Below are 16268 nucleotides of genomic sequence, written 5' to 3' on the forward strand. Positions count from 1 at the left end.
TACGCAAAAGATCCGATGGTACCCTCCCCGGCAGTAGGGCGGCCGCCGCGGTACCTTAGTCGCGGACGCCCACGGCAGAAAGCTGCCAAGAGTTTAGGATGCACTACACAATAGCGACACTACCATCGTGCATGGCGGCCATCTTCTTGGCTCTGCTCGCCGACTGGCCCAGCCGCCAATCGGACAAGTTTCTGCCCCGCGAGTGCGTGCCGTGCACCCCCCACCCCCCCATTCGACCTGCAGTACCCGCGCCGCAACCCTCTGTCGCTACGGCGCCTCTATCTCTCTATCTCTCTCTCTTTCTCTCTTTCTCTCTCTTCCCCGCCGGACTCCGCCAACGCCACGGGGCTTATTACCAAGCCCCCCTTCCGCAGTGGAGCGCGACACAAGCGACCGACATCGGTTATGGAGTTATGGAGGCCGCGAAACCGAGCACCGACACCTCGCCGAACTGCGTCCCCGCGATCCTCGCGTGCCTCGCGCTCTCGATCGTGTACGTCGCGAGTCTGTATGTCTGGAGTTCGCCGCACAACAGGTACGTGCCGTGCGTAACACCTCCGCGGTGGCGAACAACGTTCGGCGCGACGTCTCGACGACGGACGGCAGCCAGCGGTAGCGGCGGCAACCGCGACGTCAACGGGACGTCCGCGTTTCTCCCCCCCTCGTGCTCCTTCGCCTGCTTCCTCCCCCTCCCGCCGACAGTCTCGTCTCAAAGGTCCATCTAGCGCAACTCCTCGCGCGGAGGAGGCTCGCCCCTCCGTCTCGTCGGCGCACTCGCTTGCTCGGTAAATCACTCGTGCGATCGCGAACCGTCCCGCACCGACCGGATGGATGCTGTGACTGACGCACGCAGTTTCCTCGCACGTGGTGGCGCTCCCTGTCGCCACCCGCCCCTGGAATTTCTGGACAAGCGGTCGTTTAGCGCCGCCTGCCGTAATGGGAATTCCGGGGGCGATTGTGAACGAGACACTCTTGGCTACGTCAGTGTGATATCTAGCTTCTGCATGATAAATGACGTCTGTGTGGCGCGAAATTCGAATTTGAACGTGACGTTCAAATGAGCGATTATCTACGATTAAAATTGTTTTTAAAAAAATATCCGTTTTTTATTATCTTTTTAAGTATGTTGTTTGCTAAAATGGCCGGAAAATTTATATATATATATATATATATATATATATATATATGAAAATGAACTTTAAATTTAAATTAATAGTTTCTTAAAAATAATGATTTTTTAATGACTTTTTTATGGATTAAAAACTGTGTTAATTGTACCCAAAAATATGAGATAATATGAGATTTTTAAAAATCATTTTGAAAAATTCGAAATCACCAACTCTTTTGTTTCTTAGAATCCTATAATTTTTATTTGAAGTATTTTTGCCTATCTGATTGTGTTCAAAATAGCCTGGATTGCTTAAAATGAGACATTCTATATTTAATGTTAATTTATTTTGATATTGAATTTTGCGTTCGATGATTTATGTTTCAGAGAGCATCCGTCGACTATAAAGAAAAGATTTTTTAGCGTATTTATCATGACTCTAGTTTCACCAGCACCCTTGTATTTTGGACTAAATGAAAAAGTGTTTCAAAAGGTATTTCCTGTTTATATAAATGCGATCCAGTCTATTCTATGCAGATCATCATTTTTCATTGTATCTAATAGGGAACTATTTGGGACATGTTGGGTCTTCGATGGTCGGGTTTGATACAGGCGACTGTGATATCGTTACTCCTGACGATGATCTTGTTCCTGGGTCCCTTGAGCCTGCAGGGATTCAACGGGCTGTGGCGATTGTACACCGGTTGGTATCCCAAATCTAACTAAAATCCTAAAAATCAACCAACAACTAATAAATACACATTTTTCTTAGAACCCATGTATTGGCTGGGAAGCGTACGAACTCTAACTTGGTGGAGAAACCAAGTGGTCGCTCCGCTGTCTGAGGAGTGGACCTTCAGAGCCTGTATGTTGCCGTTGCTCCTGCAATGTTTCACACCGACTACTGCCATATTCGTATGCCCCCTGTTCTTCGGAGTAGCTCACTTCCATCACGTAGTGGAGAGGGTAAAGATGGGAATGAGCATCAAGCATGCATTGTTTATATCCTGTGAGTTTTGAAGAGATACCTCTAGGAATCCATGGTATTCAATGAACTGAAACTAATTGCATTGTGTTGAATTTAGGTTTTCAGTCTGCATACACGACGATATTCGGAGCGTACGCGGCCTTTCTTTTCGCGAGGACAGGTGGAATCATTTCATTTTTCTTTCTTATTCTGAAATTATAAGCGAGATTTTAATTTCATTTTTTTTCTTCTTAGGACACTTTGTCGCACCGTTCGCCGCGCATTCATTCTGTAATCACATGGGATTTCCCGATCTTTCTGAAATAGCAGCGTACAAAGATCCTTTGAAAAGAGCCGGACTGATGTGTCTGTTTGTGATTGGCTTGGTCGCCTGGTGTTTCTTGTTGATGCCGATGACTCATCCATCATTGTTCAATAATAATTTATTCTGGACTAAAAACTTTATATGAGATACATCTAATTTTTAACAAATATTAGGATCTAACAAATAGGATTAAATGTTTTTACGCAGAATTTATCATAACTGTTCCATCGATTTACATTGTTGTGTGATATTTTGTATTTATGTCTAACAGAGTACAATACTTATCTGTCGAAGAATATCGTGAAAACTAAAATGATTTTAGACTAATTTCAACTATATATTCCATAAAATGGTATATCTATAGTTTAATTGATCATGCATTGTTACAAAGTATATCACCGTAGTGCCTAAAAGTCAGACTTTTATAGTTGATTACAACTGTTAGATAGATAAACTTGTTCGCAAAACCAAGATATGAAGAATCTAGCGCTAATTATTTACAAATTGTTACATACGTCTGTATGCTATGACATCACATTATTTCATAATCACGTTAAACGTTCTCGATATTTTCAGACAGAAAAAGAGAAATTTTTGTAAACAGAACTTGTAACATAGATTATAATTAGTGTAATCTATTAAGAAAAGTTTCTAAAACAATGTTTCTAATCGTCTACTTTTATAACAGTCTGTATGTATAGTGTATATACGATGTCCATATATACAATGGCAGTGAGATATTCAAACGATAAGCGATACCGCTATACACATACCAATGGTTTATTTAAATCACAGAAGTAACGCGGTTGCGCAACAACATTATTATACGTTTTATATATGTATATGTACATCGATGCGAATGCGTATACATTATATATGTAGTGAAGTTAAAAGTATTTGTGTATATAACGAAATGCAATTCAGTTTCGAAATATGGTTACTCTTTTAATTGCATGTACAATGTATACCATTCGTTAATCGAGAAATAAGTGGTCAAAGTCAACTTCTTAAATGATATTCAGGGCATGAAACGCTGATAGTGATACAACGTTGAAATAATCTTAAGTGTTTTACATAGTTGAAGCACAAAATTGCTACATAGAAATTTATATAGAACTATAGTCACATTGATTTACGATACAAATGTCTATCAAAATTGGAGAGTATTAATCTTTCAATATGTTTCGAGACATCAAAATGATATTACAAGTAACATGATTTTGTGTATGATCATTTTGTATGATTCATTTTTATAACAAAACAGAATATATAACTCTAAACAAAATGTTCAACTTATGTTATCATCAATTCATCATTTTACTAATTTAGTCTTTCCCTTTACACTAACTTATTAACTTATCTTATTAAACAGATTTACACGAAACAAAATATAAAAGTTTACGTTGAACAATATGAATATTGTAAAATCGATCTCTCTTAAAAGAATTTGATAGCCATTTCAAAACAGTAAACAAGAAAAAAACGTATTAAATTCTTAGATATTAATAAAATTTCATAAAAAATACATTTCTCCAAAAATGTTGTTACATGATTTATTAACAATAAATAGATACTTTTGGTCTATTCAAAAAAACAATATTGATATTATCAAACTCTCTTAAAGATAGTTTAATAAATAATCACATCACTTACCATATACATTTACGTAGAACAAATGTGCCATTAACATTAAAATACTGATTTCAACTTTAATGGCTTTAGTTTATAATTATATAGCTATAAAGTTTGTAGCGCAGTCATTTACTTTGCTACATTGCTTTTAGATTGCACCATTTAAGATAAATAATGAACTTCGGTTTCATTATACATGAATGCAAAGATATTGATTTAGGAACTATGGCTACAGACTTTGTTTTTGATGGTTTAAAGTGATTCATTAATAAATAAATGATCAATTAAATGCAGATTCTGATTGCGTGCATTCGCAAGGCACGATTTAAGATTTGATTGAGCACACTTTTATGTTTGACTTGGTCCAGGTATTGCATCTGGATTTTGTGATTGATTGAGAAATAATACGTTGCTGGACTTAATTCTAGGTCCAGCTGCGATCAATGAAGGTGATGGACTAATACAAGGCGTGGAGCAGTGGCTGTTACTCAGATCACATTGATCCAATAACTTCCAAAGTTCCTCTGGCGTAGGTCCACCTGAGGTGTCTGTTGCTAAAATGGATATGAAGATCGTAAAAATTTGATAATAAATTTTAATTAAATCGATAAAAAATTAAATATATAAATTAAATACAAATAAAATTCTATTAGAAAATTAATAAAATTAATATTTAGAAGATAATTAGAAGATAAGAGATAATATAGATTGCAATAATTTGTATATAAGCAATTGCTTCAAATCTGAATATAATTTGAATGAAAAGTTAATGTTATAATGTTTATTTATATACATATACACACACACGCGCACACACACACACACACACACACACACACACGCGCGCGCGCGCGCGCGCGCGCGCGCGCACACACACACACACACACACACACACTTCGTTTGCTTTCTTTAGAATTCAAATATACGATTCATGCTAATTTTCTGTTTCCTGCGGTATTTGAGATGTATGTAAGTCATGCTCGTTGATTCCGTTACGTCACCACAACGGGAGAGAGTAACATACCTTGAGTGGCATTGAAAGACGGATCCAATGCCGTTGTGAGATCCCACATTTGTATGGTGCCGTTAGAATGACCAGTAAATATGAAGCGTCTGGGTCTCGAGCCCATGCGACTAGAACCTTCACACTCGTGCACATAGAATGAGCTTATGATACTGCCGTCCACCGACTGTATTACGCAAACTCTTTTTCCATTCGACGCTAATCGCACGAATAATTGATCGGTTTCGGGTACAACTTTTTGTACAAACACTTGCTCGTCGTCCTGTTCGCCGAATGGTCCTACATATTTTATTCAAATGAAATAAATAAGAAAAAATATAAATTTTCGCATCCTAATGAAAAGATATTTAATGATAATAATAAGATAAAAAAATGAAATAAAAAGTATCGTTTAAAAATAATTTTAGATTGAAAAAAGAATACTAATAGTTTAGAACTATAACGTACCAAAGTCATTTCCGGCATTATAGCTGACGCATGGATCGATTGCCTCCAAAGAAACGATTTTGAAACTTGCCTCGGGTGTCGATCCAGGTTGAGTTGAAATCATTCCGCGGAATCTGGTCACCGCCCAACTTCTGACGTGATTATATTCCGAGCACACTGACACTAAGTATTTCTCCGAGAGTGTTACCTGCGATATAATTTGTACATAAAATAAATTAATTTGGGCAATATATTTTAATTTGTATAATATAAAATTCTGTTGGATAAATGTCGAACATACTTTGGTTACGCTGCTCTGATGTACTGTAAATGTTTGAAATAGCTGCGGACCGTGGCCAACAGTTTCGGGATGTTGGACGATTACTCTGACACTTCCGGATTTCGTGCCATAGGCGATTTCTATCCAATTTCCACAGAGACCTATATTCGAAGTAATGCACTTTTAAAAGAATGTGCTTTTCATATTACATTAATCATCTGATACGCTTCGAAAATCAGAATAAATAACGCATATAGTTTGATTATATATAGATTTAATAATATGATTTTTATGTCAAACTAAATCTGTTATAATTGACAATAATTTATGACTAAGATAAAATTCTAATCAGTATCAGAGGATTAATTTTTGATATAAAGGCTACAATACAATGAAAGATTTCGAAAATATAGATGTAATGTGAAGTAATACTTAAATGATGTATGTAATTAGAGTAATACTTAAATGATATATATGGTGTGAGTATCATTAATAGAAAATAATATATATGTGATGTTTTGAAGCTCACAATGCCCCATGCTGCACATTGCAACAATAAGCAAAAGCTAATTATCAATAAAGAATAATATATATATGACTACAATTATATTTTATAATTAAGCAACGATATATTTACGTGTGCAGATACGAACGATATTTGAAATTAATTTTTGCATAGATTTATAAAAAAAAAGCAGAAATTACCTATAAATTTGTCACTATCAATGAAAAAAGGTATACAAGCAAAGATACATGTTTTCTATTACCTCCCTTTCCCCTCTCAGATGCTGGCATGGAACATATTACTATGAATAGGAAGAGCAAGCAAGCAGCTCTAAGACGATTCGGATTAACTGAATCCACTGCGTAAAATAATGTGAAAAAGTAAAAAGAACATCGCGTTAGTACAACTGGATGCATAAGGATAGCAGGGCTATATATAAATTGTGCAATCTTTAATATTATTTCACAAGTACTCCAAGTATATGGATTTATATATTCATATAAAAAGATACGTGTATAGTTTGCATTTATATTCTACTAAAAGAAATGTGCTTTGTTTCTATTGAATTTATTCTTATATTTTAATATGCAAAAAGAAAAAAATGGAAAATTATATGCCAGTGCATCGAAGTAAAACTTGCTATCTGGAGAGGAAGAGGATGTTTATTGCTATTTAATTACACGAATCACGTTTATTGCAATCAACACAAAGATGAAGGCGAATGACGTTTTGATTTATGCAAGTTAAACGTGAGAAAGCAGAAAATCTGCTTACATCGACCCATACTTGCCTTGTGCTATTTATCCAGTTGTACGAGAAATGATGAAGCAAAGAATGTAATAATAAACTCTCATTAATATCTTTAAGGACCAACATCAAACTTTATAATATTCCTATATCTTAATGAATAAAATAGGTGCCAATTAATAAGGAACAATTACATCTAACAACTATAACTATGATTTAATGATTTTTATTGGTTTACTAATGGTTTTTATTGGTATATTTAATGTTCCCATCTTTCATTTTATCGCAAATGAAATGATAATCCTTGCGAAATTAGACAATGCGATGGTGACATTTGTTATTACATTCTGCATTAAAAGCAGCCTTAATAAACGATCTTAATAAAATACGTCACTCGCGTCGAAATCGCTTCTTAATGATTAGTATTGATCGTCTCTAAAATTTTACCTCGGATTTCTATAACCTGTTACTTATCAAGATTTTTATAAAATAAGAATAGACAGAAAAAAGGCTTACTTGTTTTTGGTGTTAAATACACAGATATCGCAGTTATAGGATCATAACTCGGGTCTCGATATAACTCAGTCACGAGTAGGTCGTTATCCTTCATTCGCAAAGGAAATTTTTGCATATCTGCAATTTATAGCAACTAAAATTATAATAATCATCAATACAATAGATTAACAAAAGTAATATCAATAAATTTCTTGAAAAACTAGTTTCTTCAGTAGCGCTTCAGATATAAATATTTGTGGCTAGCGATTCAAATATTTTCTATATTTAAGATGTTAGAATATAATTTTAGTTTTCTAATAAATAACATAATTGTATATGAAAAACCTATTCAGAATTTCATTTACAAATATATTACTTTTTTTCTTACCAATATAATAAATAGAACCGTTATTGCAGCCTAATAGGAGAAAAGACCCAGCCGTATCAAATGACAGGATGGGCACTACATCCTGTATCTGCCAGTGATGAGTCATCGCATGCCACACGCCGATTTTTCCAGTTGGTGATAATGCAACTAGTTGGCTGCCAATAAAGAACAAGTACTCCACTCGTACATTCAAGTTGAACGTGCCCACGTTGATCTTGATTCCTTCCTCGGACACACCCCAGAGTCTTACTTGACTGCCATAGGAGATCGCAACCATCTTTCCGTCCGCGCCACTTCCCATTTTTGCGTTTATCGCCACGCGCTCTATAATACATTCGATATGCGGACTGGTAAATACATGTTGCCATCCAGACGAATCTTTTAATCGATAGCACGTAATGAAATGGGCATAAGCAATAACTATCCAGTTGTGGTGTGCCTTTATAATCTGTACTCTCAGAGGATCTACCCATGACGAAACTGCACAAATGAAATAGTTTTATTAATATTAAAAATGGAAAATGAAAATAAAGAGCGTCATTTTTTTTTGTCAAATTAAAAAACAATTTTTATATTATTTAATGTAGAAATGGTTCATGCTTACCTTGCTGCGATCCAAATACTAGGCCAATATCATTTTTATACAATTTGTTTAGATCAGCTGAATTGTTTCTGGCATGTCTCAGATCTAAGGATGGTGTGCGAGAATGCGGAAGACCGCGTTGTGGCAATCGATAATCTAAAGAGGAATTTCTCATATGCGTTCCCATTGCTCCTTTGTGATTTTGTGGACCTACAGCAAAATCAGTTCTCTTCAATATTGCATTATCTAACTATTGCACATGAATTCTATACAATTCTGACATTCATATTTCCTTAATAAAATTGTTTATAAAAATTTATAAATACCATTGGCACTTTGATTAGTTGAATTAGTAGTTGTCACAGATTGTGAAGTAGAGGGTCCTTCAACTCTGGAGTTTGCACTGGAACTAACTCTAATATGAACAGATACATCACTGACATTTGCTGTTACTGCAACAGGTTCTTGAAGCGGTATACCTTGAAAAAAATAAGTTCATTACATTCAATAGAATATGTATATGTTAATAGAATTGGAAAATTTTAATAAAGTTGAATTTGAATTGAGATTTCTATGTTTACAATTTTGATAATTCTCTTTGATAATTATTTTTGAATTCTACTAATGTTTAATGACTTAATGACTTTATATTTTTTATATTAATAATATGATTGTAATATTAAACTTACTTGGAGGTGGTAAGTAACCATAAAATAGTACATCACCGCAAGATGATTGAGTCAAGTCTTCACAGAGCATCAACCGCTTAACTAAGGGGGTAATGCCATAGTATTCAGCTTCATGCCTTAAAGTTCGAATATCTACATTTTTCAGATCAATATCTTTAGTACGAAGATAATTTAATATGATGGAAAATAATTTTGGGTCTCTATCGATAAAAAGTGCACCAGTTTCATCCTTGTGACTATCGATTCTATTACTCAACAGAGCTGTGAAAAAAGAATCTGGAATCCATGTCAGCGTTTGACGGGATGTGGAGAATCTGAAAAGGAAAATAGTTTGTTGGTATCAAACATAATAAAAAATATAGAAAATTGAAAAAAGAATACAATAAAAATTTTAAAACAGACGTCAATAAAAATATCAAAATAAAATGTAAAATATTCCAGACACACTGACACTCTGTGATTTGCATGCTAATATTTTTTTTTTGTCAATATAGATTAAAAATCTCTTTGACTTATTTGTTATTTTCTTCAATTCTAAGGATTAGAAAAAGGTTAAAAGTAAATTAATAGTGATTAAAATTATATAGAGAAAGATACTGAGTAAAAATTGACGAAAGCATGTGCAAGACAAAGATCGTTGAACGATTATTTACCTGGTGCCACCAACGTTCAGATGGACGATGTCGCTTACGCCTAGATGAGACGCAGTCATTTTCGAGATTGTCGCGTGTTTTTGCAATGAGAATACATATTCCGTGAGATCATCTGTTGTAACAAATCTCGCGAGTGACCAAAACAACCTTCTTGACAGGTTACGCATGCATCATCACAGTCGACAGATCGGCTGCGCATGCGCGAAAGAGATGTCAGAGAGAGGATGTGCTGAGCCATTTGAAAGTTTCGAATTGATATATAATCCATAAAGTTCATTTGTTTTTTCATTTCCCGCAATATCAATTGGTATTCTCGTTATTATTTCTCGTATTCATTTCGTGAACGGCTTTCTGTATTGTTACAATTATGTGTATTGTAAATATCCAGAATTAATAGTGTAATAGTATTATATTAATTTTTCATCCGTCCAAAAAAATAAATAGCGCGCGCGGAGCATTCAGCTTTATTAAACTGAAAATATTTCTTTGTTGAAAATATTTCTATCATTCACATAACATCTGAATAATAATTATATAAATTTATAACAAATATATAAAAAAATTTTAATTTCAATTTTAATTTAAAATAAATTTACATTAAAATTATAATTTAATTCATAATACATTTAAATTTTTGGAAAATGTATAAAAATGAAAAGCAAATGGCTTGCAAAAGTCTGTATTAAAATGTATTCCAAAATTGTTTACGGCGTTTTACGGCATTTGAAATATATTCAAATATATGCAAAGTAAAATTATTTTATAAAATAGTGTATGTAACATTCTTGTTAGAGATTCAAAGCTTATCTATGTTCAGTCGCGAAGATCATGGAACTATAAGAAGTACTTTACAAATGTAATTATTATATATTATATTTCATTTATTAATATCATTTTCTTTATTCGTTTTCTTTTTAACTAAATCATATAATGTTCATAATATTCTCAAAACATTGTTATAACCCATTGTTATTCCCTTTTTAATATTAAATCTAGTATCTGTCGATTACTAAAGCGATTTCGTATCATAGATATAAAATGTAGACATGTCTTTTACTTTTAAATAAAAATATGTGTAAAGAAATATATTATTTGTTTATGTAATTTATTTCAAAACTATATAATTATAAAGATATGTAATTTTTCTTTGATATTATTTGAAAGATAATTATATAAATATATGATTGTTTCATAAATTTATTGATTTTTTGTAGAAACTTCCGATAATATAAATAGCCAATTAATATATATGCAATTATGTTGTTATTAGTTATGTTTAAAGAAGTATGTATATATATATATATATATAATTTTAATTTCTAAAACTTGTACTTACTCTCTCTTATGTATAATCTTCCTTTTATATTCTTTTTATCTATTTCCCATACAAAATATAAAACGTCTAAAACGTCAATGACGCACTATCGTACAAGGAACCTTCCTTGTAATAAAATCGAAAATCATTTAGGAAGATAAAACTTACTCTTACTGCTACCTTTTTACTTTCTATACGCTCAACATGATTATATAGAATATTCATAACTACGAGTACATACTACCTCTCCCTTAAGTCACTGGCGTAGAACCTGAAATAATGTTCAAGTATCCTAATGTTAAAATTGATATTCAAATAATATCAATCAATGTATGATTTCAAATTTATAAATAAAATTTATAAATGATATAAAAATATTATTTTCAGATTTTTTTACACAACAACCAACAATAAATTCTCTAAAAAAATGCATACAATTTTATTTAAATTGTAATATTGTATATTTTTTTCCTCATCGAAAGGGAAACAAGTCGACATCTATGCGTGCAAGAAGTTCGAATCGCCCATTAGCAACAGTTTTGAACTTCAGACATTATGCCATCTATAAGAACGATATCCGGTCGTTATCTCGTCGTTTCCACGATCGAATTACGAAAATAACGGGGAAGAAAAGATTGGCACTTTCAAGATTGGCATGTAGATCTTTTGTCGGTAAGTGGTCGCGAACAGTAACGGACTTCCGGCTTTTTCGCAGTCGTGAAAAGTCACGAGTCGCGATCGCATCATTGAATCGAACTGATCTGACTGAGTCAAGGAAACGAAGATATGGAAAGTCAAGTGTCCGCTGATAAGGAATACAACGATTTAATCAAGCCCATCATGTTGAGTGGCAAATTCATCTGCGTTTGGCCCTTAGAGAAGGACCGTCCGATCCACAAAAAGCTGCTCCACATTTGTCACCTGTTCTGGTTACTTTTCGTAGTATGTTTTAAATTAATCTCATTTAATTAAAAATTTTTTAATAGAAAAAGAAAATTTTTGAATATTTTGATATTAATTAGTATTAAGTATCCTCACAATTAAATTTCTTTTGTTAATATTTTTTAATAAACAAACTATTATTGAATTTTCTCATTTAAGATAAACGCTCCATATTTAATTTAACTAAATAAAAAATTAATTAGATTAAACAATCTAATGTATTGTTTGCAATGTATAGCTTTTATCAATGTGTGTAACTGTGACAACTGATACAATTTTACACTTTGACGATTTGGTCGAATTTACGGAGTGTGCTTTGTGGAGCTCTGTATTTTATCTCACTATTGTACGTCTTATTATCTTCATGACCCATCAAAAAGATATGGCATATGTAGTCGAGACTATGAGAAAAGATTGGATTTGCTCATCATATGAAGACAGGATTGTCTTGAAGGAGAAATGTCATTTTGCATTTCGGCTTTCAAAGATCTTCATATCTATGGTATATGGAACTGTAATTTGCTTCTCATGCTTACCAATTTTAGAGGTACGTGCAAGAAATTAAATATATTTAACATTTATAGAAAGTGTAACATAAATAAAAAATTATAAGGAAATGTATTTTTAAATTTAAAAATATTTTATAATTCTTTCTAAAACAAATTCTAGAATTTGGAAATTGCGATTTATATATTTTTTTATTTTTAAAGTGCTGAATATTTTATATTTTGGAGATAAATCTTTCATTCGTACTGTTACTAATTTTCAATTTCATAATAATGAAGTCCCCTTTGAATTAAAGTGGAGTGACATTAGAATATTCGTTAGTGATAAAACTCAAGTTCTCTCCGAGCTCGAGCTTACTGCTTCGGAACTTCTCTTTCCACGTAACTTTTTAATTGACTCCGTTATTAAATTGTACCTGTAGAGCAATTAATTGCGGAAGTTTCTTTAAACCTAACTGCCTATTTTCTTAACAAAACGATGTTTAACGATACACTTTAATTACAAGCGACATTTACGAAACAAACGGTCTCAGCGAGAGAAATTACTTCTGCGGATGTTTGTTTCACGTTTCGTAAAACAATGGCGATAGATTGACACAAGCAACATGTGCAACATAGCAACACAAATTGCAATGGTTATGCACTGTAAGCTTTCGAATCTTATTTCTTCTTTTTTTTTAAGATATCGAAATTGTTTATTACCGTTTCGTGATAGTACCCTTACACGGGGAATTGTTTTCCGATGGTCGTTTCGCTTTACGAGCCTTTCGAAAACACCTGTACGCACATATACACACATACACATACATAGACACATACGTTGTCACATTGATGTTAATCCCTCCGCCGTATTTATTTCCCCGATACACAGTATAATTAAATTGTTAATAAATTATTAACAATTAGTGAAAATTAATTTCAATTGGAAGGATATACGACATGATACAATAATGATCAATACTGAATAATATAATCTAAAAGACAAGGTGGTTACAATAAGCTTCAGCAATCAATTATCAATTATATTGTTTTTCTATTCTCTTCTATTAAATCATAGTTCTTCCACAAATAATAATAATTAATTAATTAGAGTAAGATAATCGATAAGCGATGTTCAATCGGTTAATTAACCTCAAGGAATTTTCATTTGCTTGACTAGATATTTATTCAGGGAGGGCAGAGGATATTACCCTTCCATGGCTATTTCTTTATCAATCAGACCGTCTCTCCCGTCTACGAATGTATCTACGTATTTAATGTAATGGGTGGCTTTTTCGCGGGTGGCACGATATGCGGCGCGACTTCCTTCAGTCTGATGGCAACAATACACGGATCAGCAAAATTCGTGGTGCTGCAAAAAAAGTTGGAAGCAATAACCAGCAACGATCCCCACGTTGATAGAGCGTTGGCTAATTGTGTTAAGCGTCATCAAGACGCTATCGCGTGAGTATTTACGTTAGACGTAAGAGATCAATTTTATGTAATTTGATGTAATTTGATGTAATTTGCTGTATAATGATAATTTAAGAAGAGATAATTTTTGGAATGGAAATAAAAATTCTTTAACCATTCGTTGATAAAATAAAATTATTTAAAGAAGATTTTAGTCGCTACATTTATGATAAGAAGCACTTTTGTTTAAATATTACGTGCAATTTGTTTGTAATATTTATATGTAATATTATTTACAACTGTTTCAGTTTCTGTTCTGTCTGTTTTAGCTTTGCGGATGCGCTCGAAAGAACTATAAATGTTTTGGCGTTAGCACAGTTCGTAATTAGCACCGGCTTAGTGTGTTTCGCGGGATTTCAAATTACTTCGGTGCGTTTTTGCTAAACACGCGTATATAGTTATACAATTAAAGATATCATATTATTATAAAATGTTATTTTAGATGATACAAAACAAGGCACTCTTGATGGAATATGGAATGTTTCTTCAAGCTGCCGTTCTCGAACTCTTTATGTTCAGCTTTAGTGGAAACGCGTTAATAGAAGAAGCAAGTATTGTATAATTATAATAATTACGTATATAATAATTTCATTTGATCAAAATTGCAGAGATCGACCACAAATATTTATTTATATTATTTTTTATTTATAAATAAGCTGTTGATTTCGGGTTTGTAATCGGATCATCACATCGGGTCGTCACAAAATCCATTATTTTTTGTTAAAATAAAGGACGATAAAATTTAGCAAACAAATAAATAACTTATTGTTATCAGTTAATGCATCTTATTATCAGTCCACATTACATTTATGTCACATACGTAAGTTTTTTTTTCATTCAACGTAGATCCGTAACTATGCAGTAACATATATCAAATTGCATATCGCATATCATAATTGCATGAGTTTTAATGAGCGCTGAAAAACTCGATATACGATAATCGTACTGATCGATTACCAACGCATGTATCTTCATTAATACATAGTTCGTTGAGCTCACAATCGCCTGTAATTAATTTACGGCCAACGCTTGTAACGAACCAGAGCGATGCCGTGGGCGAGTCGGCTTACCGTAGCGGCTGGATCGGCGGCACTTTCGGTCGCAGTCTGCAGATCGTGATAATGCGGTCGAAAGTTCCTTCCAGGATCACCGCTGCAAAGTTCTACAGCATGTCTCTCGAAACCTTCTCTCGAGTAAGTAGATTGTTGTGTCAAGCAATATCTAAATTTAATTTTAGCGATATCCCAAGATTTAGTTACCACACAGTTACCTCCTGTACGTAATGTTGAAATTAATATGATGTTGCTTGTCCACAGGTTTTTTTATTAAAAAATATTAATAAACATTAAAAAAATATAATATTTGAAAAGCATTAAAAGTATTAAAATAGTTAAAAGACATTAGTATTTACTGACATCTTTACTAATTCTTATCTCAATTAACTTTTAATTTATAACACATTAATTAATACATATTATTATTATTTACATAATACGTTAATTTAATATCGAATTACGATATATATATATATATTGCGATAAATGATTACGTATTACTTACAGGTGCTCAGCACGTCTTTCTCCTATATAACAGTTCTGATGGCCGCGAAAGAGGAGTAAGGATCAAGTAGTAGCCACTGGCGATCGTAGCGGGCTCTATTTCATTTCAGAGAATACGCTACGAGTCGATTCGCTGTGCCCGAAAAGATCACGTGCGGATCAAAGCGAGACTACTTTTAAGCGAGACCACTTTTAAGATCATATAAAAGACGGATGAAGCGCTTCAAGGGGATCGGGATGAAGGCTGCGCGCGGCGAAATGGAATACGCACATAAGAGAGGCGAGCCACGATGACCCGAGACAGCCTTCTTAGTCGGCTGTACGTGTTCTCTGTTAAATATGAGAGACGTTCCTCCCTCGCGAGCGAGTGCAGGCACAGCAAATTACCCTCTGATTAATTCCCCCCGCCGATAGACCCACGTTAAACCCTACGCGCGGTCGTCATCCCCTCTCCCCCTCCTCCCCGCGCAACACGATAACCCAGTAACTCCGTTAAACATCGAGACATGCCGGTGACTATGCCCTCGTTGTTACGGGGGTAGCGTAATCAACGATACCGCAACAGCAACGATTTGCTGCCTTCTACCGAGTTCTGTCCGCTAAATTACAGGGCGATCCGTAAATCGCGGCTTACTTCGCCGTGACGTGAGATTTAAACGATGAAATTGAGAG

At 33.9% G+C, this 16268-nt stretch overlaps 3 protein-coding genes across 5 annotated transcripts; 2 read left to right on the forward strand and 1 right to left on the reverse strand.

Moving 5' to 3' along the window:
* Positions 1-98: 98 nt before the first annotated feature.
* Positions 99-3685, forward strand: Sras (Ras converting CAAX endopeptidase Sras). 2 transcript variants are annotated; one of them, XM_089071182.1, is made up of 6 exons: positions 99-535; positions 1496-1601; positions 1673-1811; positions 1881-2117; positions 2194-2256; positions 2331-3685. In XM_089071182.1, exons 1-6 carry the CDS (start codon positions 99-101, stop codon positions 2543-2545), a joined length of 1197 nt encoding a protein of 398 aa, XP_088927308.1. In that variant the 3' UTR covers positions 2546-3685. The 2 variants fall into 2 exon arrangements, with proteins under 2 accessions (XP_088927308.1, XP_088927309.1); XM_089071183.1 differs by lacking the exon at positions 99-535 and adding an exon at positions 855-980.
* LOC105425871 (BTB/POZ domain-containing protein KCTD3) lies at positions 2501-10063 on the reverse strand. 2 transcript variants are annotated; one of them, XM_011636843.2, is made up of 11 exons: positions 9823-10063; positions 9170-9483; positions 8807-8959; positions 8502-8690; positions 7898-8377; positions 7531-7647; positions 6530-6550; positions 5784-5923; positions 5504-5690; positions 5057-5335; positions 2501-4586 (listed from the first exon to the last, which is right to left on the reverse strand). In XM_011636843.2, the coding sequence occupies exons 1-11, from the start codon at positions 9987-9989 to the stop codon at positions 4381-4383; spliced, it is 2253 nt and encodes a 750-aa protein (XP_011635145.2). In that variant the 5' UTR covers positions 9990-10063; the 3' UTR covers positions 2501-4380. The 2 variants fall into 2 exon arrangements, with proteins under 2 accessions (XP_011635145.2, XP_011635147.2); XM_011636845.2 differs by lacking the exon at positions 6530-6550 and having other exon boundaries at positions 9823-10051.
* A 2254-nt stretch (positions 10064-12317) lies between these two features.
* On the forward strand, positions 12318-15834 carry LOC105425884 (4-vinylanisole receptor). Its single transcript, XM_011636858.2, has 6 exons — positions 12318-12626; positions 13745-14028; positions 14307-14406; positions 14480-14584; positions 15081-15230; positions 15600-15834. The coding sequence occupies exons 1-6, from the start codon at positions 12327-12329 to the stop codon at positions 15654-15656; spliced, it is 996 nt and encodes a 331-aa protein (XP_011635160.2). The 5' UTR covers positions 12318-12326; the 3' UTR covers positions 15657-15834.
* The last annotated feature ends 434 nt before the right edge of the window (positions 15835-16268 follow it).

Source organism: Pogonomyrmex barbatus, unplaced genomic scaffold (assembly GCF_055798465.1).
Source record: "Pogonomyrmex barbatus isolate J1 unplaced genomic scaffold, ASM5579846v1 scaffold11, whole genome shotgun sequence".
NCBI classification, from domain to species: domain Eukaryota; kingdom Metazoa; phylum Arthropoda; class Insecta; order Hymenoptera; family Formicidae; genus Pogonomyrmex; species Pogonomyrmex barbatus.

Bases quoted from the DNA above. Each gene is read 5' to 3' on its own strand.
- Sras (XM_089071182.1), top strand. From the start codon at position 99: ATGCACTACACAATAGCGACACTACCATCGTGCATGGCGGCCATCTTC. The intron at 536-1,495 runs GTACGTGCCGTG...TTTATGTTTCAG, and splicing joins TGGAGTTCGCCGCACAACAG to AGAGCATCCGTCGACTATAA. The intron at 2,118-2,193 runs GTGAGTTTTGAA...TGTTGAATTTAG, and splicing joins GCATGCATTGTTTATATCCT to GTTTTCAGTCTGCATACACG.
- LOC105425871 (XM_011636843.2), bottom strand. From the start codon at position 9,989: ATGCGTAACCTGTCAAGAAGGTTGTTTTGGTCACTCGCGAGATTTGTT. The intron at 6,551-7,530 runs GTAAGCCTTTTT...GTTCCATGCCAG, and splicing joins GTATTTAACACCAAAAACAA to CATCTGAGAGGGGAAAGGGA. The intron at 5,336-5,503 runs GTACGTTATAGT...TAAAATATGTAG, and splicing joins TAATGCCGGAAATGACTTTG to GACCATTCGGCGAACAGGAC.
- LOC105425884 (XM_011636858.2), top strand. From the start codon at position 12,327: ATGTGTGTAACTGTGACAACTGATACAATTTTACACTTTGACGATTTG. The intron at 12,627-13,744 runs GTACGTGCAAGA...TTGCTTGACTAG, and splicing joins CATGCTTACCAATTTTAGAG to ATATTTATTCAGGGAGGGCA. The intron at 15,231-15,599 runs GTAAGTAGATTG...TATTACTTACAG, and splicing joins CTCTCGAAACCTTCTCTCGA to GTGCTCAGCACGTCTTTCTC.